Source organism: Neophocaena asiaeorientalis, unplaced genomic scaffold (assembly GCF_003031525.2).
Source record: "Neophocaena asiaeorientalis asiaeorientalis breed wild unplaced genomic scaffold, Neophocaena_asiaeorientalis_V1.1 scaffold308, whole genome shotgun sequence".
NCBI classification, from domain to species: Eukaryota; Metazoa; Chordata; class Mammalia; order Artiodactyla; family Phocoenidae; genus Neophocaena; species Neophocaena asiaeorientalis.
The window spans coordinates 2,786,451-2,810,679 of record NW_020172768.1 but is presented as its reverse complement, the minus strand read 5'-3'; the positions used below and the strand labels follow the sequence as shown (position 1 = coordinate 2,810,679).

The 24,229-nt window shown below is 40.5% G+C and overlaps 1 protein-coding gene across 7 annotated transcripts in view; it reads right to left on the bottom strand.

Annotated features, from left to right (window-relative positions):
* SIRAL1 (SIR2 antiphage like 1) overlaps nucleotides 1–24,229 on the bottom strand; it is a 46,881-nt gene that overhangs the window by 21,076 nt on the left and 1,576 nt on the right. For all 7 annotated transcript variants that reach the window (XM_024740743.1, XM_024740740.1, XM_024740736.1 and 4 more), the window contains one exon: nucleotides 3,626–3,718. In XM_024740743.1, coding sequence (XP_024596511.1) covers nucleotides 3,626–3,711 — 86 coding nt within the window. In that variant the 5' untranslated portion in view covers nucleotides 3,712–3,718. The remainder of the gene's footprint in view (nucleotides 1–3,625; nucleotides 3,719–24,229) is intronic.

Sequence of the window (24,229 nt, the reverse complement as noted above, 5' to 3'; positions counted from 1 at the left end):
CCTACTGTGGAAATCCTAAAGAGCCATCGGAAGACCGATCTTCTCCTTTGTAGTCCTCTCAACCTAAGAAAACCCAATATCAGGAAAAGGTCCAACTATCACCACTCAGTTGAGTTTTGATAACTAAACTATATTTTAAACAAACATAAATTTCAAAAAACATGTCTGATTTGATTTGGATTCCGGAGAGAAAAGAAACCCCCCACATGTGAAATTCCTATTGTTGAGAAATGCAAAACAGGAGATGAAAGAAAAGCCAATAAAAAAAACGTAAGCCCAGAGTTTGTGAACACAAAGACGAAAATGAACATGACTAAAGCTGAGTATGAGATAGTCAAATATGGGAACACATTTGCCTTCGGCTTTGTTCTAGATATCCTCAAGCAGGGAAAAAAAAAAAAAAAAAATAGTGGCCAACAAAATTCTGAAAACACAAAAGCCTTACATACCTAAATAAAGAAACAACTATTCAACGGATATGACGGAAGGTGAAAAACATTCCTTTCTTCCCGTGATAAACACTGAGTTCTGTCCTGACTTCTGTGAGAGATAATTTTTGTGTTTTGTTTCTCCACGCCCCCTTCACCCTGAAACTATATTAAAATCTGTTTGAAACATGTTTATGCACTTTAAACACATGCTGATGGCATGTGTTTTCCTAAGAAACGGCCCTTCTCGACCTTTTGCTCACATAATACAATGAACAGAAAAAGGATATGCATGTTGGCATAATGCAAGAAGGGAAAGGTACTTTTAGCCTTGAGAAAGCTGGTTTTGAAGAAACCACCTCTAGAACTGCCTTCCCTATTCCCAATTCCATGAAAAACTCATAAAGCACCATACACATGGAGTCCCTGGCCGCAAAAGCTTAGTCTGCTGGGGAAGACTGATAATAGACATTAGAAGCAAACAGTGAAAAATGCATTTCAGTTCAAGGGGATCAAGAAAGTGAAGCGCACACAAACATATACTTAAAATTTCTAGAAGGGAGGGACTAGCAGATGCAAACTACTGCACATAGTATGAATAAACAAGTCCTATTGTACAGCACAGGGAACTATATTCAATATCCTTTAATAAACCATAATGGAAAAGAAAAATAAATTTCTAGAAGTATTCATAAGAACTGTAAATAGTGGTTAACTCTGGGGACTGAGGAGAACAGGGATTTTTGCTTTCCATTTGAATGTGCTGTACTATTTGAATTCTTTACCTCATACATTATAGATCTGAGATGTGATTTTTCCAAATTTAAGACTTCCAGTTAAAAGGGAAAAATTTAACAGTTATGTTTCACCTCTGGTTCTTCCTAAAACACTAAGTAGTAGTAATTTTTTAAGAAGGCATACATTCATAAAAAGCAGAATAGGAAAAGATGACAAAAATAGGAAAAGTAGACGAAAGAGGTCAATAGATTTTAGAAGCGGTCAAGTAGGAGCTGATCCCCTCTGCAGAAGCTTGGAAATGTTCAGGCACAGCTGAAGGTGGAGGGTCAATTCACTGCAAGGCTGTGTCAGAAGTGGTCAGAACTCTAGGACAGGAGGTCTGTCCTCCAGAGAGCTTCCACCAGAGGGTTCTGTATCTGAGAACACCGTGCACAGCTTGGGGAGGGGGACTGTGTACATTCTGTATGAGAAATATGAGACTCTCCCCTGCCCCCCTCTCCTAAAGGAAGACTCCCGGACGTTGGCAGTCAACCTTATGCCTGCACCTCAACCTCGTGGGGTCAGGAGATGGGAGGAGTTCCCTTTGGGGAAAATGGCCAGCATGAGAGAAAAGACCCACAGAGTCCGGCACGCTGTGGAACCTGGCCCATGCTTGTTAACCACAGGGAGGCCCACCAGCCACCAAGCCCCTCGTCACACACAGAGTCTCCATTGGCTTTTCAGTGTTTTCTCTTAAATATGAGCAGAAAAATAAGGGTCACCTTACCTTTGAACAAAATCCCGAGCATGAGAGTTAAACCCAAACAAACTAGCAGATAGAAAGGAACTTGGGGGAAATAAGAGACAATCCGGGAAAGGGGAGAAAAACTGAAAAGGAAACAGTGACATCCTGACATAGATTTTTTTTTTTAAATGGCATCTGTGCAACAGAACAGGATGCTATAAAAAAAAACTGGGCAAACGAAAAGATTTCTTATTTCTATAAAAAAAGACAGAAATAAAAAATTCATAAGGTTGGGAGATACAACTGAGAAAATCTCTGAGAAAGCAGAATGATAAAAACAAAGGTGATAGAAAGCTGTAAGAAAATTAGAGACTTATCCAAAAGGCCCAACATCTGAATACCAAGAATTCTACAAAGACAGAATACAGAAAGAACTGTAAAGGAAATTATCAAATAAGTAACCCAGGAAAATTCCTCCAAAGTGAAATTATTAGTAGCCTGCTTGAAAGCGTTACCTGATATCCAGATTCATATGAAGATGTATCACTGTGAAATTTCAGATTACTGAGAATAAAATAACCATACTTACAAGTTTCTAATGAGAAAAGAAAAAGAGGTCATATAATACAAAGGATTAGGAATTAGAAGAGAGTGGCTATTGTGGCAGGAACACTTACGATGTTAGCAAAGAATGGGCAATGATTTCATTAGCTGTAAGGAAAATGAGTCTGTATCTAAAGTTCTACACTCAGCCAAATCATCAATGTAAGAGTACGATAAAGACATTTTCAAATGTCTCCCAAAACTTTTCTCCTCTGAATCCTTACTAAGGAAGCTAACGAGATGTTTTTCAGCAAAATGAAGGAGTACACCAAAAAGGAAGACATAAGATCCAGGAAACAGAGGATCCAATACAGGAGAGATGTGAAAGGAATTCCCAGGGTGACAGGAAAGGAAAACGGCAGACAGCAGCAATGTGGCAGGCCTGGAGCACAACCGCCCAGAGGGAAGGACCCATGGAGCAGCTTTAAACTTGCACATTACTGACGTGTGTCAGCAGATTAGGAGATTTACGCTCTATCACAGAGTTTGAATTTAAATTGATAGGTTCAAAGAAAACAAAGCAAACCAAAAAAAAAAAAAAAAAACAAAAAAAAAAAAAAAAAGACAATCTTTAATAACCTGGAGGAAAAAATGGACAAGGAAAGAAACATAATAACACATTAGGCTCAGCTATGAATACTATTTATACAGTCATACAATGTAAATATTAAACCAAAAATTGTGATATAAAACACACTAGGAGGCTGTGAGGAGAGTCTATGGTGTGTTTGGGGAGGGCAGCTGGGGATGGATGAGGGGAGGACTCAGGACAGCAAGCCTAATCCTTACCTTCCATAATTAGAAACAGGTAAAACCCAAAACGAAGAAACAGCAGTACACATACAGTATTAAAAATCTGGATGTAAATATTAGAAGAAACAGACAAAGTTGAAAGTGATTACCTCTGAGGAGGAGGTGAGGCACCATGAGCCTTAAAGAACTGTCTTTTAAAATTATATACATTTCTGATCTTGACAAAAAACAGAAATTAAATGCAAAATAAAAATATTTTTATATGAAGGCCAACATTAATTAGTGATGCCAACTGGGATGTAGGGTAAGTTTGTTATTTTTCATTATCTACCATCAGTGGTGATTTCCTCTGTTCCTCGGATCCCCTTCCCTTGTTTACCTGGGCTTTTTGGTGGGAGGTGCGCCATCACTCAAGAGCTCCCAAATCTGGTCTATATCCGAGGCCTGGCTCCCTGTAGAAGCCATCCAGTTTCTAAAAGAGATTAAACACCACGGACCACAGTTAGATGTGTAAAGTATATCATTCAAAATAGCACATGCGTTAAACAGTTTTAATAAGCTGTACATCCTAAAAAGTGTTCTAGAGGTATAACCGGCTTAACGGAAATTCATTAATTAATGTGTCCCAAATTTAAGGAATTAAATTCATCCAAAGGAAAGTAACCTCAAAATTATGACTTTGGAGCTCTATATTGTTATCCAAAGTATACAGATATATATAAGTTCTGAAGGCATCCCCTCCCCCTCCAAAACCAAACAAAACCAACATCAACTCATGTCAATTGTTGGCCATCACTTTGTGGAGCCTAAGAAATACCTGCTATTCTCCCATGAGACAGGCCTGGGGAAGACTTTGAGGATAAAAATAACCCACGAGGATTTCCCTGGTGGCACAGCGGTTAAGAATCTGCCTGCCAATGCAGGGGACAGGGGTTCGATCCTGGCCCAGGAAGATGCCACATGTCGCGGAGCAACTAAGCCCGTGCACCACAACTACTGAGTCCGCGTGCCACAACTACTGAAGCCCATGCACCTAGAGCCCGTGCTCCGCAACAAGAGAAGCCACCGCAATGAGAAGTTCACATACCGCAGCAAAGAGAAGATCCCACTCTCCGCAACTAGAGAAAGCCTGGGCACAGCAACAAAGACCCAAAACAGCCAAAAATAAATCAAAAAAAAAAAAAAAAAAGATTTAAAATTAACCCACGGGTAAGTGTGCTAAATGCCCCCAATTATCCTTTACTTTCACCTAAAGAAATCACTGGCTCAAGAATAGAATAATCAATACTAATTTGCTGATTGCTGAACATCCCTTGTTGCTGGACAACTGTGTCCTCACGGGCAGTGAGGCATGACTCTAGCAAAACAAAGACTGGGTTCTGAGACACTATGAAGAATGGGAAAGGTATTACCAAGCAATTATATTCAGGTGATAACTAGACAAAGTGAAAGAATTATCGTGGATTAGAATAAGACCAATAAAGAGAAGTTTTAACTGCTCAAAAGTTTACTAAACTTGCTAAATATAAGGACTGTTAATTCTAAAATAGCAATACATTAAATATTGTCCCCCCCAATAAACAGAGGACAATACATATTACCAGAGTTTTGGACTTTTTTAAAAATTTTATATTTATTTATTTATTGTTGGCTGTGTTAGGTCTTCGTTGCTGCGCGTGGGCTTTCTCTAGTTGTGGTGAGCGGGGGCTACTCTTCATTGCCGCGCGCGTACTTCTCATTGCGGTGGCTTTTCCTGTTGCGGAGCATGGGCTCTAGGCGTGCGGGCTTCCGTAGCTGTGGCACGTGGGCTCAGTAATTGTGGCTCACGGGCTCTAGAGCACAGGCTCAGTAGCTGTGGCGCACGGGCTTAGTTGCTCCGCAGTGGGTGGGATCTTCCTGGACCAGGACTCAAACCCGTGTCCCCTGCATCGGCTGGCAGATTCTTAACCACTGCACCACCAGGGAAGTCCCTGGATGTTTCATTACCTTACATTGTCAGTACTTAGAAACCAAACTACTAATAATTACTTGAAGCTTGCTGTTTTATCAGAAAGCTTTTTTCTTTCTTAAGACATTTTTAGAAGTTTGCTGAATTAGTTTTTCTGGTAAAGAGAAGGCTAATTTCCTCAACTCATATTCCATCACACATACTGGAATTCTTTGGTATCATAATCACTTGGAAAATAGGGATGACAAAATCCTAACAGTGAGTGAGGAAGTAGACCATCTTTCCAGTCAAATCTTTGGTTCTGTTGGTGAGAAAGCTGGGGCTCAAGAGAAGACAGACGAACTACTTAACTCAATAAACCTTGCCCTACCTTCATAATCATTTGAGATGCTTGTTAAAAGTATATGTTCTTAAAGATAAAGTCTATTAGTTAATTTAAAAGATAGCATATGTTCCCAGGCTCTACTCCTCAATTACTGAACGAGAATCTCCACAATCTTCAGGGGACTCTTATGATGAGACAAACAGGGAACACCTAACTGAAATGCAAACCATTTCCCCACAGTCCAACGTTTTGCTAAATAAAGGATGCACACCACATGCCACATTCCCTTCTTTTACATGTACACATCACTTATTACAGTCTCACAGCTTCCCAGGTGCCAATACCAAGAGTTAGGAGTTAACTGCCATTAAAATATTTCCATGAGGTTTTTATTTCTCTGAAGTCTACCTATGCTCTAGACTGGAGAAGTCGTGGCAGGAGTGGGAATTTCTACCACATATGCGACAACCCAGCAGTTTGGGGATGTTTTTTAAAAGAACACAATGAAAAGTGTATATGCTTATGCTCTTTCCTTAAATACGGCTCTATAAACCCATCTGCAATCTGGACAAACTACACTCATGTAGAAAACACTGTGTCTTGAGAAAGCTGAAAGTAAAACATAGAGGAAAGTTAATTTAATGTTCATTAAGTTTTGAAGATGGACATCTTCATAATCCAATGTTTAATTCAGCTACTAAACCAGAGTTTTAACTCTTATATAGTGCTTACCACGTGCCAAGCACTATTTACAAATATTAACTCATGTTATCCCCATAACCTTATGAAGTACTATTACTGCCCCATTTTAGTGATGAGAAAACTGAGGCACGGAAAGGCTGGGTACCATAATTCAAACCAAGACGATCTGCCTTCCAAGTTCATGCTCTTAATCGCACTATTACAACCTAAAAACATTCTCCAAGTATTAGCTTCTCAGCTTTTTTCCCCCCGTTTTTAATTTACAGTCCCAAACTTTCAAAGAACGGAGCTCCCCCATTCTAGAAAGCAGATTTACTTGAAATAATTGTGATGCTTCGTAGCGGCTACGTGATTAGGTGCTTTGCTGATGCAATCACGGCAGTTGGCTAAATTCAGGAGCTGAATGAAGCCATTTTCTTCCGGTGATAAGCACTACTTGTCACGTACCTCCCACCACCAACCACCTACCAGAGCCCTAGATCGGTCCCATCATTTTCTCCTGGAAAGTATGCAAGGTCATTCTGCTGGATTCTCTTTTCTGACAGATGGTCAATTCTTAGTGTCAACACCTGAATACTAAGCTTTTTAATTTTTTTCTTTACAGAGCCAACTGTTATGAAGGTCCATTCCATCTACATAATTTAAGAGAATTAAATATGGCCGACAACTCTTGACAAGTTGTTACTGGAATGTTCTCGGTCCTCTTAGGAACTGAGCGAGAGGTAATTCAATATGCCCACATTAAATCTGACCATACATTCATTCTGTTTTCGAACAGGATAACATCTTTTCTTCAGTCTAAAAGATGCCTCATATGATACAATCTTACATGTATACCTCAGTGACATCTAAGCATAAACCGTATCTTATTCCTTTTAGAGTGTTATTTCAGGAAAAAAAAAATCTATTTTACCCCATTGTTTACTCTAAACAATCTGCAGGTACTGCTGAAGAGGTTCTAAGCTAATTGCGAAAACCTTGCACAGAATTCCTAATATGCAGCAACTAGTTCACACGTTAATTTCTTTATGTGATCACTATTTGAGTTTTCATGGGACTTAGCAGAGGTGGAAAAAGCTTTTCTGCCACAAGAAAACAAAGGCAATTACCTGTGCCAGTGTCTTCATTACCCCAATTACTGCTAATAAGCCACTGAGAAATCCTTTAAGGCCAACAGAGTTCAGCAAAATAAAAGTTAGACGTTCGGTAAATGCCAAGACAAGTAACCTCATTAACAAACTTTTTAAGGCCTAAGTCTTCATATCAGATAGGATACTTCTACTTTGAAATCTGTCGGCTTGGCAAGAAATAGAATGCTTATATCTGGTGGGTGAAAAAGGGGAAAATCAAGGCAAGTGTTCTAGGAAAAATCCATTACGAAACATGGAAAAGATAAGAGAAAAAGGATTGGTTATATGAATGAAATTAAGATCATATAAACTAGCAGTTGTAGATTTGAAAACATGAAAGAATTCCAGCTCCTCCTTTCACAACATCTTGGTGCTAGCGAAGGTGGCAAAATCTGGCTGCTTTCTTCATGGAGGGATGAGAGTGGGGTCTCCCAGCCACTCTCCTCACGCTGATCCGGGGGTCTCCCTGTGCTTCCAGTGTGTGCTCTTCAGCCCAAACAAACCACTGACATGCCAGAAGGAACACAGAATAATACACTTTCAGATATGGGTGGATGGAATAAAAAGGAGAGAAAAGTTCTAATGATGGCATTTTTGCCTGGAAATAAAAGATCTACAAATGACTAGCTTGCAAAGATGGTACATTTCTTGTTTTAAAAGATCAGTTGTATTTATAGCAAGCTTTCCCCTCTTCCATTAAAAATAAAAATAAAATAAAACAGTGACTGAAATAGAGACTGGTTTATTTCTCTATCATAAACATAGAAAAGGGTTAACTTTGTTTTTTAAGGGAAAAGACAGTCATCCTCCGACTTGGAAGAAACCAAGCCCCTCTGATTGTGGCTTTTGGACTAATTTCAACTCATCTGTTTTTTTTAGCAACTATGGGAGACAAAAGAAGAAAAAGATAGCCAGTGTAAGGTACTACAAAAGAGCACCCGACAAGCTTGTTGACAATGTAACAAATTAACTAAAATAGTTTACTAAGGCAGTTGATGAATTCAGTTCTATAATGTAGATTGCAGCCTATCCTATTTGTTTTGTATAAAACAAAATTTCCATTTTCTTCCTTCTCATTCATACAAAGAAATGGAACTGATATATAAGAACTGTATCTAGATGTGCCAGGATGTGATCCCTCTGTGTACCCCAGTCTTGAAATCTTTCCTCTACCTCTGGTTAACCTAGTTTGCTCCTACTTTTATCCCTAAATTGTATGTGCCTGACACCCTCTACCTTCTGTTAGATAAGATCTGTATCACACTCATTTCCTGAAAATTTGCTTTAATACAGTCACTGACCAAATGCCAGATTGATACCACTTATTCTTGGGATTTCACCAGCAAACAATGACCTATCAATGAAAAATGTGAGAATGACCTCATAAGATACAGGGTTTCTGGAAAGACTTTAAGGATTGAGACGTATAATCACAAATTCCAGAAAGCCTTTTAACTCAAGTCCCAAAATAAACTACACTGGTATTCCAGGCTCAAGAGCTGAGATGTTGTTTATATCATTTATTTTCAATTATAAAACCAAAGTAACACAGCATGTACAGGGAACAAAAGTGTTTCAAGAAGGAGTAAATGGAACATCCAAATTAAAATCTGCTTTGAATTAGAAGTTGGTGATGGAAGTTGATGATTTTACCATGCAAAGAATGATAACTAATAAATTCCTTCTTTGTCACTGCTTTCCCTCCTGTGAAGCTTCTGAGAAGCTTGTATCTGAGACAGTATATCCTGAAAACAATGACACATGTTGCTAAGGAAGGAGACTTTAAAAATATTTAATAAAAATATTTTCCATGGGGACTTCCCTGGTGGTGCAGTGGTTAAGAATCCTCCTGCCAATGCAGGGGACACAGGTTCAATCCCTGGTCCGGGAAGATCCCACATGCCGCAGAGCAACTAAACCCGTGCGCCACAACTAATGAGCCTGAAATCTAGAGCCCGCGAGCCACAACTACTGAAGCCCTTGTGCCTACAGCCCATGCTCCGCAACAAGAGTAGCCACTGCAATGAGAAGCCTGAGCACTGCAATGAAGAGCAGCCCCCGCTCGCCGCAACTAGAGAAAGCCTGTGAGTAGCAACGCAGCCAAAAATACATAAATAAAATAAATTTATAAAAAAAAAGAAATATGGTCTTTATTAAAAAAATAATATTTTCCATGTATCAAGTAGTACGATGATACAAACAATTTCATCACAAGTGACCCAGGCAATTCATTAAAAATAAGATTAAACAAATCTTCAAGGGTAAGATTTTACATTCTAGCCAGTCCTTGAAAACTGAAGTCCCCTATTAAGACAGTGTGAATTATGAATGGCTGGACCCTCAACTGCTTGCTTCTCATGCCACCAAGAGGACACACAATGTGCCACATACAGACGTAGGTTCCTTCAAGTCTGGGCGAGCTCAGGCCATGTCACCATTATAGAGGATTTCTCTATGAGCTGAAATTTGACAAGTTGTAAAGAAGGGAAGACTTTCCTGTCATAATAAAAATTAAAATGTTTAGTAAGGATATCCCACCTAGTTTCCACTCCTTTTTACTTTCTTGAGGATTTCTGACTTAAACAGCACTGAGTTTGAAAAAATTTTTTTCAAGTTGCATTTTGACATGGAGCTTGGCAAATGTTATGGTTAAAAACTTCAAGTGTAGCTGAATGTTAATAGTGATTAAGTGAACTGTCAACACCGTGTGAGACATCTCAGAAGTCCATTGTGGCCACGTAATCCAAAACCCGTTCACAGTAAAACCAAGGACAGAATATAGGAAGGATACACAAAATAGACCTGTCTTTGCACACTATCTTAAACTGACATAACGGATAAAAAAGAACTGAATAGACACCCATCTTGGGCTCTTAATTATGTTTAAAACTCAATTATCAAAATACCCAGTAAAGAGGGATTTCGCAAAAAGCTTGCTGTGAGTGCATTCAATCTTTTCATTCTGTCATTCAACAGAGATTAAATGTCTATGAAGTGCTCGCTCCTGAACTTCCCACCCAGGATGGCAATGGAACTGGAGGTCTGCAGAGGTCATGGCATTTCCTTTCAAAGAAAAAGAGGGCAGGGCTTCCCTGATGGCGCAGTGGTTGAGAGTCCGCCTGCCGATGCAGGGGACACGGGGAGCCGCTGAGCCCGTGAGCCATGGCCGCTGAGCCTGTGCTCCGCAACGGGAGAGGCCACAGCAGTGAGAGGCCCGCGTACTGCAAAAAAAAAAAAAAAAAAGAAAAAAAAAAGAAAAAGAGGGCAGACCATTACCTTTTGGGGTGATGCTTATGCAGTCCTAAAGGAAGGAGAGAAAAGGCCTTGCAAATTTTTCTAGGGCCCGTCTAACTCAGTTATATTAACCTGTACCATTTTCCTTTTTTACTGTGAGATGAATGTAGAATGTTTTGTTTCAGAAAGTCAAAGACGTGTGCTTCTCAGCATTTTCTTTAGTGATCATACCTCATATTTATCCTCATGGGAAACTAAACTCAAAACAATAAACAGCAATTTCGCAGAGAGGACTCAAGTATGAAACAACCATGACAAATTGGGAAAGGAATCAGTAAGAAAGAAGTTTAAGAAACCACAAAAGGATACTCTGAAAAATAAAATTCAGAAACATGGGAAAAGATCAGTTATGGGCAAGTACGGCAGAACACCTCCCTGGATAAACTAAGCCTGGTTCTTTATAAAGAATACTGTATATGCAAAACAAAGATGATACTGAATATACACACCAACACAATACACTTGACATGCGTGCAACTGTGGCAGCATTCTTCTGTATTAGTATTGATCACATAACCTGCACCCCAATCCCGCCCAAGTACAAACGCCCCTCCCCATCTCCTGCCTCTTGTCTGTAGAGAAGTTGAAGTCTCCCAGGCCTCTGAGTCACAAAGGAGCAGGTTCAAGCAGCTAACGATTAGGACAATAGAGTTACAGACTCAGTGTCTGATGCATGTTCCTGAGTGGTTTTACAGACACCGTAACTGCCACCAGAGGGGAAAGGCTGACTGCATGATGGCCAGACTGCAGTTGTGACAAACCACTCCATCTTGAGCAGTACGGAATCTACGGCTAGCACAGCGCCAAGAACTGACCTTAAGAGAATGGGATTAACACTACTGCTGAAAATAATCTGCATCTTTGTGGGCATCAAAATAATTGTAGCTTGTTCTGCCCCTGTATGGAAACGGGCAACTACAACTGTAAGAAAAGAGATGCTACAGACCCATGTCAACATCTTCCACTCTAAGAATACGACACCCTACGTCAGCAGGAAGAAGTTACAGAAGACAGACCTTTGCCCATGATCCCACAGAAATGGAATGATGTTCTGACAAGTGGGGATTTGTAAGCAGCATTTGGCAGGAAAGAGCTCTCTGCAGGAGGTCTCTTTGCCTTGTCACTAACCTTAAACCAGCCCCCAGCGCCCCCCGCTCCCCCCACCCCAGCTCTGCTCATCTCCAGCCCTAGTACACCTTTCAGATCTTTTGACCACGTGATACCTTGCCTAATCCTAGTCTGTTGGTTCTTTCCATAGATCAAAGGAGTAGAAATGAAGAATAAGTAACAGATAACCAGATCTCTTCCCCAGCTTCCCCTTCAGTAATCTGGCGAACAAACTGTGAACACGATAGCATCTAAAGAAAAATCAAGGGAATTCCCTGGCAGTCCAGTGGTTAGGACTTGGCGCTTTCACCGCCATGGCCCAGGTTCAATCCCTGGTGGGGGAATAAGATTCCCACACGCTGCACAGCTGGGCAGGGGGGCGGGGAGGGATCATCACAAGACATCAGCAAGCCTGCACACAGTGGGATGTCGATGACTGTGACCCGCTACGTGAATGACTGACTGGGATTACTTCCCTTTTTCCCTTTAAGAACTTTCACAGCCAATCAGAATCTTTGGAGATGGTTTTGGGGGGGACACTGAGTCCACCATCTCTGCAGATTGCAGGCATTCTATAATTAAAAGCAACTTTCCTTTCTACCAACATTTCTCTCTTTCTTAATTGATTTCTGAGTGGCCAGCAGCCAGACCTGATTTGGTAACAGGACCTTATGAAAGTAGTGTGCCTGATTTAGGTCGCAAACTTAAGAAACACATGGAAAATCTCACTGAGTCAAAGAACAGAAAATATAGATCACCAAATGAAAATGTTAAAAAAGGATTTGGAGCAACTGAGCTTGAAAGAAATAAGGGAGGTGACCAAACCTACTCTTACAGGGCAGTTTCTCCCAGACTCGGCCCAATCTTCACCCCCGTCACTGCCCCTCTTGGAGATACGTGCATTTGGCACCTTTGCCATCCTTTGCTGTAAAACAAAGCCTTTGGCTTTTAACCTGAGATCTCTAAATTGGAAAGGTAAATTTTCAGCTTTTACTAAATGCTAGGTCATATGAGCTTGTGATCTAACATCAGTTTCTCATTCACAGAAAAAGAGATTTTTTGCTTGTTTGTTTAGTTGCCCTTTGAAATGAATTTAAGAAACTTTCATGTTACTTTGGAATTACCTAAATCAAGTTAAGACATGAGTCAGGGTATTTATAGATTACTACCTGCAGAGCATTCACAGAATGAAAATTCTTTCCCTAATTTATTCACTTATTTTGGCTTATGAACTTTTGAATTTGACTGAGATGCCTGTTCCTAAAAGGCTGAGGAACTCCCTCCCTCCCTCTAGACCTGCTGGCTTCTTTACTGTTCCTCAATCAAATCCGCACAAGTTTCCAATCCTTTGCTCGTCAGACCTTCTCAATGATGCTACCCTGACCACCGTATCTGAAGCTGCAGGCTCCTCACTCACTGCATCAACTGCCCTACTTTTAATTTCATAGCACATCCCACCCCCAGTATACTAGTTATATTAGTAATATCATAAAGATATTAATTACGCTTATTATTTGCCATCTGCCTCCTCCCACTGGAATATAAACTCCTCAAAGGTAGGGATCTTTGTTTAGTTCACAAGGCAGCCCGAGATGCTAAACGGTGCCTGGCACAGAGTAGGCACGCAAATACTTACTGAAATGAAGTAACTGAAATCTAAGATGTTGCTCACGATCAGAATTACAAGAAAGAAATTTATCGTGCAACAGAGAACGCACTTCTAATTCAAAGAAACACCCTGTGACTGCTTTTAATGCAACTAGGACCATAAAAGGCCATTTCTTTTTAAAATGGAACAAATGGGAAAAGACAAATTCCTGTGAAAATTGCGTGCATAGTAAATCAACATTCAGGCTACCACTTTTCAGATACACCAACAGTCACAACAGGGAGTGAGGGTAATCTGATTCCAGCAGGCAGAAGAAGGATTTCAGACTTAAGTTTTAAGACTATCCCTCTGACACTAAATGAAAAATTTTAGACGTAAATCATTTTATTTTTATAACTCAAGTTTCTGATATCTAAGATGTAAACTGATGTAGATTCTTAACGCAGGAACTCTTTCTGGCAAACAACTCAAAGATCTTAGTATTTAGGGCTAAGAAATCAGTTTCTTTTAGTTAATATATTAAATCTATCCTAAGTGCTTTACAACTAGAGAGGAAGAAAGTCTTTTGTAGCAGCAAAAGGGATTTCAAAACACAAATTGGATCAAGTCATGGTTTAAAATCACTCAAAGGCTTCTCTGGGTTTAAGAATACAAAACTCATCCTGCCTGCAAGACCTGGCCTGGCCTCTCCAGTCCTCTTGACAACACCCCTTCCAGCCCTCAGCCTCTCACACACCTTCCCGGCTCACACAGTCTTTGCTTAGAGTGCTATACTCTGCCAGTGAAACAGGAGGGAAAGGGGCAGGCACAACCTTTGAAAGAATAACATAGCCTGAGGACATGACATAAACTGATTAGAACCAAATGGGTCCAAGATGGCAGACAAGTCGACTTCCACTACACCTTGAGCCTCAGTATACACTCACCGTAACACATCAGCAAGCTAAATGACACACCCACAGGCGCCATGACAGTTCCAAGGATCCATAAGGATCAAAAAGTAGGCGCTGGCCCCATTCCTGGAAATCCCCGCCCCTTCCCTAAATAGCTGGAATACTCCTCCCACTCATTAGCCTGTGAAATCACCCACCCCTGTAAAAACTGACAGCCCCATACCCTGGTGCCTTTCTCACCTTCTGAGATGGCCCACACTCTGTCTTGTGGAGTGTGTTTCTCTCTAAATAAATCCACTTCTTACCTATCACTTTCTCTCTCACTGAATTCTTTCTGCAATGAGACATCAAGAACCTGAACTTCAGTAAGTCCCGAAAGCAGGTGTGTGATCTCAGTTGGAAGCCTGTGGGTTTTGGCTGGGTTCAGTCCCAATCAGGATTTAGGCTGGGTTCAAGTCTCGGCATGTGGGTTCAAGTTCCTATCTGAGTTTTACACAGTTTAAAAGCTACATGCAGCGAATTCTCAGTCCCCTGAGTTCTTCCTCTGGCCTGGCACGATTATATTCTGTATATGCTGGTAGAGTTTAAAATGACTGGGACTGTACTAGCCACAGCAAATCCACTGCTTTGCAGTCACAAGTTGTTGAATTTTCATGTTAAAATACCTGTTAAATGCCAGGCACTGGGCTAAAAGTGATACTATTACCGCATCCAGTTCACCTCCAACAAACACCATGTAGTGTTTACAGTGAGCCAGGCACTTTTCTGCACTTTACAACGTTCACTCCTCTATGAAGCAGACACCATCACCGTCACGTGTCACAGATATCACAGATAACGGAGGCACAGAGACATTAAGTAACTCGCTAGCGGTCACATGGCTATTTATTACACAGTAGATACGGGATGCTGATGCCAGAGTCCACGTTGTAGAGACACAACTCAGTACTGTCTCACCAAAGATGACTAACGTCATACCCTTAAGGGCCAAACCCTTGAAAAGTCTCCATCTTTCAGGGGCAACGGAACTGTAAACATATACTTACCATTATGGCAAAATTCAATGAAATAGTTGAGACTTATTTTCCTTTACCTCTTGGAAGCATCGGACACTTGATTCCATTCTCATCTCCCCTGGATACTGTGTTTTCCTGGCCTTCCTCCCAACCCTGTAGGGAAAGAACTTCTTCCTCTGCCCATGCCCTGAATGTGGACTGTCTTCATGGCACCATCTGAGGCTCTCCAGTTTAACCACTTTACCTACTCCCTACTCTCCCTACCCCACTTACTCCGATGGTTTGGCCTCCAACGAGGCCAACTAAATGCTAATGACTCCCAAATTTGTATCTTCAGCTCAGATCTCTCCTGTGTTTCAGACCCATGAGATACCTACTCAGAAGTTTCATTACAGCCCTTCAAAACTCAAACATACTTTTAGACAGTCCTATTTCAAACTTAAAGATCAAAACACAGTTCAAAAACCTGCTCCTGATCATGTGTTGGAGGGCTCTGAATGGCAGAAATAATCTCTGGGAGATAGGATTACAGGTGATTATTTCCTTCTTTGTCTCAGGCACTAACACAAGTATTTATTGATTTTGAAAGAACTGTCATCTACTTTAGGAAAGTTCTTGCAAGTACCTTCCCTGGATCAATCTCAGTAATCCCTTAAGAACAAGAGAATGATGGATCAGTGGGAACGTAGGAAAATGGCTAAGCTTGTAATTGTAAACTAGCTGATATTCCGTTCAGGGTATTTGGATTTCTTCCTAATAAAAAATTAACTGAAAAATATTCTCTTTGATCTGTAAATGAACTGAGGGATGAAAGCACTGTTTAGACCTGAAACAAGAATCTGAAAGCTCCAAAAAGAGGTTATTATCTGCCACAGAGGCCCACCAGGGCTAGAAAGGCTAGGCTGATAGAAGAAACAGCTTTAAAAGCATTGCTTTAAAAAAAAAAAAAAAAAAAAAAAGCATTGCTTTGCAGAGCAGGCAGCATCAGTCTTAAAAAGTGGCCAGTGAAAATAATTAAGGAAAAAAGATAGATGAGAGAAAAACAGGTTAGGGAGACCTAAAAACATACTTTAATAAAGAGCGAAGGAGGTCAATGTAAGACTGAGGAGTCACAGGGAGAGACAAGAGGGCTGGATGGCCTGGGCCCCGAGGTGGGGACAATGCATGGGGGCGGAGGGAGTGGGGGAAGGCACTTCTGTTTTCTGAGAAAACGAACAGGTTGCATGTAGGCACCCGGGAATAAGTTTAGGGTACAGCGAAGTAGAAAGAACAAGTGATCCCATTTGGTTCTGTGAAGAAAAGCAGTTTTCAGGAGGAACTCTTGGAGCAAGTGTAAGCATCCTGGTTTCATGCTGACATCAATTCAAAAAACTGTATTCTTAAGAGTTTGCCCCTGCTTTTACACAACACGTTTTCTTTTTTTATTTTATTTTATTTTATTTTATTTGCGGTACGCGGGCCTCTCACCGTTGTGGCCTCTCCCATTGCGGAGCACAGGCTCCGGACCCGCAGGCTCAGCGGCCATGGCTCACGGGCCCAGCCGCTCCGCGGCATGTGGGATCCTCCCGGACCGGGGCACGAACCCGTGTCCCCTGCATCGGCAGGCGGACTCTCAACCACTGCGCCACCAGGGAAGTCCACCACACGTTTTCTTATACATAAATCCCCTTCCGGTTTTTTTTTTTTTTCCTAACTTTTCTTCCTTCATTTACCTTAGTGTCTTAGTAAAATTAACTTTTTAAAATACTAAGTACTTGTGGATTCACCCAAAGAGCAGCAGAGCATGTTTCTACAGCAGAAGGAAGAGAGAAGCAGTGCATTTCTAGTGACTGAGGCCAGTGGGCGAGTTGGGGTGATGGAACCGGAAGTGAGCAGAGGGCTGGACCCTCCAGGTCCCCGTGGACATGCCTTAGTGGGGTCTAGAGAGCTGTGGTGAAACGCTAAGTTCTTATCACATTCATTCTGGCAATAGATCTCAAACCTGCTCCAATGCGGAGAGCAGGAAACTGAAAACTATAATGGACTCTCATTAAAGCTGTCATATCCATATGACAAGAATGGATATTATGAAAAATGATCAAAGGAAAAGAAAAGATCGGGAGAAAAATCACAGGAATCATAGAAGAAAATGTCCCAGGATTGAAGGACATGAATTTCCAGAATGAAAGGGTCCACGGAGCACTCGGAATGGTCAATGATGAAATGCCTGCACCAGGGCACATCATCGTGAAACTCCAGACCACCAGGGACAGAGAGAGTATCTTCAAACTTCCAGTGAGGGAGAGAAGAGAAACCAAACCAACAAAGCAAGGTTTCGTAGAAAAGGTGTGAACCACCACACCTCCAGGGCACTTACAGATACCGGGAAGTACAACGAGGCCTTCAAAACTCTGAGGGAAAATTATTTCTAACCTGGGACTCGATTACACTTCCAAACTACCAAACAAGTTTGTGGGCAAAATAAAGTCTTTCAGATACTTCTTAGGATGTAAGACGTGAGCCAAGAAATGGGATGGCATGGGGGCCAGCCCAGGAGGAGAGTAAAGGTCAGTTCCTGCATGATACTGACAGGAAGCAGCAAAGGGAGGAGGAAGGTGATGCAGGGCTCCAATAAAAAATGGAAGTAACACATTTGAGCCCAGAGATAATGTTACTGATATGAATGTGATTAATACGTTAGAGCATTTGGAAAAAAATTAACATAGGTAAGTGAAATAACCAGGCAAAGGTGAACCTACACACGTGGCACAGCAACGCAGGATCACCTGGCTCAACCAACGGTGGACGACATTGGGCAGAGGTATAAATAACAGGAGTGTCTGCCGGGCGGGAGGGAGGGAGGGAGACTGATTCCTGGGCCCTAACTCAGCATTCACGGAATCAAAATTTCTAGAGGAGTGATCTGTAGCTTTAAAAGTACCTCAGGTGATTCTTATCATCAAGCAAGTTGGGGAAATGCTGACTAGTACTTTGGGGTCAGTAAATTTAGAGTGGATTTGGTTTTCTGAGTCAGTTAACAGTGCAGCTCTCTTTATAACAGCTAGTGTAAGTCATTTTCATTAAACCAACAATATCATTAGAACAAACACAGCATATTCCAATCACTAACAATTAATACACACACACACACACACACACACACACACACAATCCACATCTTTTTATATGGTCAATTAATCTACGACAAAGAAGGTAAGAATACACAATGGGGAAAAGACAGTCTTGTCAATAAATGTGTGGGGAAAACTGGACCGCTACCTGCAAAAGACTGAAAGTGGGCCACTTTCTTACACCATATACAAAAATAAACTCAAAATGGATTAAAGAGTTAAATGTAAGACCTGAAACCAAAAGCTCCTAGAAGAAAACATAGGCAGTGCACTCTCTGACCTTGGTCTTAGCAATGTTTTTTGGATCTGTCTCCTCAGGCAAGGGAAACAAAAGCAAAATAAACAAATGGAACTACAGTACATCAAACTAAAAACAGCCTTTGCACAGTGAAGGAAACTATCAACAAAACAAAAGGCAGCCTATGAACAGGAGAAGACATTTGCAAACAACATCAGGTAAGGGGTTAATACCCAAAATATACAAAGAATTCATACAACACAACATCAAAAAAACCCAAACAACCTGATTAAAAAATGGGCAAAGGACCTGAATAGACATTCTTCCAAGAAGATATACAAATGGCCAACAGGCACATGAAAAGACGCTCAACATCACTAATCATCAGGGAAATGTAAATCAAAACCACAATGATATACAATCTCATACCTGTCAGAACGGCTATCATCAAAAAGACAAGAAGTAGCAAGTGTCTTTATGGTGAGAATGAGAGAAAAGGGAACTCTCGTGCACTGTTGGTAGGATTGGAGACTGGTGCATCTATTACAGAATATTGTACAGAGGTTCCTCAAAAAATTAAAAACAGAATTGCCATATGATCCAGTGATTTCACTTCTGGGTATTTACCCAAAGAAAAAACACAAATTCGAAAAGACACATGCACACCAGTGTTCGCTGCAGCACTATTTACAATAGCCAAAATATGGAAGCAAACTAAGTGTCCACTGATCGATGAATGGATAAAGAAGATAGACACACACACACACACACACACACACACACACACACACACAGGAATATTACTCAGCCATAACAAAAAAGAAATCATGCCACTTATGATAACATGGATGGATCTAGAGAGTATTATGCTAAGTAAATAAATCAGAGAAAGACAAACACCATATGATCTCACTTACATGTGCAGTCTAGCAAAACGAAAACAAACTCACAGATACAGAGAACAACAGGTGGTTGGTTGCCAGAGGGGAAGGGGGGTGGAGGTGGGGGAGAAATAGGTGAAGGGTACGAAGAGGTACAAACATCCAGTTATAAAATAAATAAGCCACAGCATAAGGAATATGGTCAATAATATTCTAATAACTTTGTATGGGGACAGATGGGTAACTAGACTTAATGCAGTGATCATTTCATAAAGTATGCAAACATCAAATCACCATGTTAGCACACCTGAAACTAACATACCACTGTATGCAAACTATATTTCAATTAAAAAAAGCCACACCTTTAACTTACTGATGAAATTTTCAAATGCTACAGAAAATAGGTTTATTCAACTTAACCAACTATCTGTTGCAAAGACCTTCTTGAATTTCTCTAGGGATCCTCATATCCTCTTTTATCAACATCGGTGAATAATGCCTCAATTTTCCATTGTCCATGCTCTGGAAACAGTTTCTAGGTTCACCCTTCCAGTGTATATTCCTTTTCCCATAAGATACTTGGTCATCTTCATTTATATACATGCTACAAAATACATAGCTCTTTAAGATGTTGAAAATCCTCCAATGTAACATTCTTGTTTTATAATCATAAAATGCTGACTAATAATGTGAGTACCTACTACACAGTAGGAACCAGATATACTTATCTTGCTGCTCCCGTCACAACAATCTTATCAGGTAGGTATTATTGGTTCCATCGCACATATGAAGAAACTGAAGCTGAGAAGATTAAATGCTTGTAAATAACAAAGCATGATGCAAATCCCAGTCTGTTTTTGAAGCTCATGCTGTTTCTAAAATACTAAGCCTGCCTCATTTCCTGCAAGCACTGGAATTTCAGCGATCATCAGGTTGTTTACTCCACCCCTCTTTTTGGATGAGAAATTTAGGGTACGAAACTTTGAAGTGATTCCCCTAAATGGCAGAATGAAACCAAATTCCATAGCTCTTGACTCTTACTCTATTTTTATTCCACAAATCTATGCACTGATGCTATACTAGGTGCTGGACAGGGCTAGTATTTATTGGGCATCAACTACGTATGGGGCTCTACAGGGCTTTAACCTGCATTAACTCACTCGATCCTCATGGTGGTCTTAGGGTAGATATTCTTCCCATTTTACAGGATAAAAAAAACAAAAGTGAGAGAGATTAAGTAACTTGCACAAGGTCACACAGCTAGCTAGTGGCAGAGCTGGATCTGAAACCCAGCCTACATGACTCTGAAGTGCAAGCTCTTAGCATCTCCAAGGTTTACAGTCCACATTATCTCTTCTGAATGCCCATATGGTTTTAGTCTAATTAAAAGTGTACACATGATGTGTGGACCCTTCTTTCAACCTGATGATTCAAACAAATGAAGTGTTAGAAAGTGAGACCAACAGGAAAATCTGTACACTGACTGGTTGCTTGGTGATACCAAGGAATGTATTTTTTAAGGTGTGATGATGGTATTGAGGTTACGTTGAGAACTAGTTCTTATCTTTGACAGATACATACTGAAGTGTCTACAGATGAAATGATTATTTCTGGGATTTGATTCAAAACCATTTGGGAGTTTGGGGTGTAGAACAAGACTGGCCCCTGTGTTGGCTGGATGTATTAGAAGCTGGCTCATGGGTACATGGGGTTTATTAGAGTTTTCTCTATCATGTAAACGTTTGAAAATTTCCACAATTCAGAAAGAATGCACACACAAGCAAAAAAGAAAAAGATGAGAAAAACCATGTTATTTTAACAGTATTTGGGAAACAGAAATATGAATGATTTTCCCCCACTCTACTTTTTGTATTTTCACATTTTCTATATTACTTTTATAATGGAAAACATAAAATAAGCTACTTAAAGAAATTCCCCCCCCAAAAAGAAATTCCCTATATTCTAAAAATAGGCAGAGCAAGTCTGCCCATAATCTAATGAGGTCAAAGCATCATGACGAAAGCATTTCCCACCCCTTTATCAGTTAACTACCATTCACACACTTTTAAAAAAGCCACTTTTTAAGGACAAGTATGGTCTTTAAATATTAAACTAGCCAAGAGCATAAAGGCACATAAGGGCAAAACAGATTAGACACAGACTTAAGAAAAATAATTATGGTAACTAGACTTGTGGCAGTGATCACTTTGTAGTGTGTATAAATGTTGAATTATAATGCTGTACAACTGAAACTTAAATAATAATAATTTAAAAAAGAAATTAACCCCCCAAACCAGATATGGTCAGGTAAAAATGTGTTACATTTCAAGGGATAATTAATATATAACATGCCTTGGTTTAAAAAAAAAAAAAAAAAAAAGACTAACTAGTGATACAGTTCCTCTTGATAGTTAGGCAGAGTTTGGGACAAAGACTTTGAATGTGTAATGCTGACCTTCCTAATGGTCACATGGGCCACAGGACAGGGATCTCCTCGCCAGTGTATGGCCAGGTGGGGATGGGACAGCCACAGATCACAGGCCAGCTGTCTTCTGTGGGTCGCCGCCAGTTTTCCTCAGTGACACAACAATAATTTCCTTGTGTGTCGCAGTATGAAAAAAGTTTGGGAAGCAGTGTTAAAGCGAGACCTGCCCTGACATTGCTCAAAAGCTGAAAAAAAGTGAAACAAGGGGCAACAGTACAATGGAATCTCTTTGAACTGCTGGCATGGAAAAAAGAACTAACACACATGGTATAGGTCAATACCATTGTTTTCTAATTTTTTTTCTATCTGCACTCCTTTCCACAACCCACCTAGGAAATCTGAAGGTGTATTCCAGCAGCACTCAATGAAGTAACCTCCAAACATAAATGTTAGCTCAGTGGCATAAGGTTCAATTGTGGGGACAGGATTAAAATCCTGGTCCTCTGTGCCAATGCTACATGTACTCAAGGTTAAGTCTGAAATAAACTCCACTTGTTAAGAAAGAGAAGCACTTAAGTGTCAGTGGAAAATCTTGATAGAAGCTTAGAGCTAGTAAGGAGCTTCTTTTAAAAGACAAATAACTGAAGCCCAAATTACTCGCTCAAGTTCACAAGCAGCTGAACTGGGACCAGTCCCCAGATCTCCCAGCTGCCGACAACTGCTCTTTCCAGGGCACCTCCAGAGAACTGCTAATTGCTTCTTTGAACCTCTCTAAAACCATAAAACAATATCCAAGTACTTCCTGCTCCTCAGGGAAACTGAATCGCTGGTTAATCTGCAACTAGCAAATCGCTGTTCAAGGAACCAGAGTTTAACCTCATGCCACTAATTAACCTTAAATTTGGGATATTTAGACACAAGTTCTTTTGTTAGTCCCTGTTTGTATTTATGAAATAACAAGAAGGCTTTGTTGTTCTTGCACAGGTTAGAAAATATCCTTAAAAACAAATTATCAAGTTCTTCTTTATAGGTTATGGGGGGCACATATTATGATATATCAAGATCTAGGTAGATAAGCCACGTTGGTACTCTGTAAGAATGAAGACACCACTGATAGAATTTCCCTCCTTATACTGAGAAAACAGTCCAGATAAGAAGAGTCCCCAACCAAAAAGAGAATATGAGATTAGTGCAGAAGTGGAAAAATGCGCTATCTAAAACAGGATTACCTGAATGAGGAAGAGAAAGGAGGTAATATATATCTTTACATAAATTCTTGTGTACTGAGAGCAACTCTATTTCAAATCAACAAGTGGCCAGACTCAAAGGATAAAATTAAGGAACCAAACTTCTGTACCCACATTGGCTAAAGCTGTACTGTCATACCAAGCAAACAAAAACTCTGAATTCTTCAAATTTCTCTTACGAAGTTTCAACAAGAAAAACCTAAAAGTTCCTTCTCCAGAAAAAAAGAGACCAGTGTTTTTATGCCTAGGCACTATAGTGTGTGCCTTGGGTTAACCTGAAACCCAAGAACACAAGCTCTGTGTCACTGACCATGACATCTGAGTTGGTTCTTCATTTTGTTTCCTGCCACAGAAGGCCAATTCTGCAGGAACAGGGGTCACTTCTTGAATGCCATTAAGGACAGGCTAAGGCAGAAAAAGGCTCCCCAGCCCCCCCCAAACCATAAAAGTCCTACACCTAAAACAGGCTTGTAATTAATGTAACGATACGAATTTAAGTCCTGATGTCCAAATTTCAGAGTCCCTGGAAAGGAGTCTTCACATACTTATGTGACACGTGATGTGCGACTGCTTAGTGAAATTAGAACCTGGGTCTGGGACATTATCAGTAAAAGGTAGTAATTCTCAACTTCTCTAGATCTGTGTCTTTCCTGGGAATTTGCAGGGGGAAAAAACAGTAGGAGAGAAGCTGTTTCTCAATCTCCCTTCGAATTCTTCACATTTATACCCCAATCACCTCTCTTATTACAGAAACATACACAGGTCTTCTTTCCCCCTCTTTACAAATACATGTACTCCTACCTCCAATCTTTAGGTCAAAAATGGACAGAAATTAGATAATTCAAAATGTTCAGATACACCTAACCCATGCCTCTGATGCACTTCAGCCAGCCAAGGGATATTTGTGAATTTACTCTGTACCAGATGCGGGGGATAAAAAAAATGAATGAGTCCTTAAGGCACTCACAGTTCAACAGCAGCTGTCAATAGTACATGTTGACCTGTACAATTCAAAACCAATTCACACTCAAAGGACAGTACAGTGTAGGGAAAAAGAC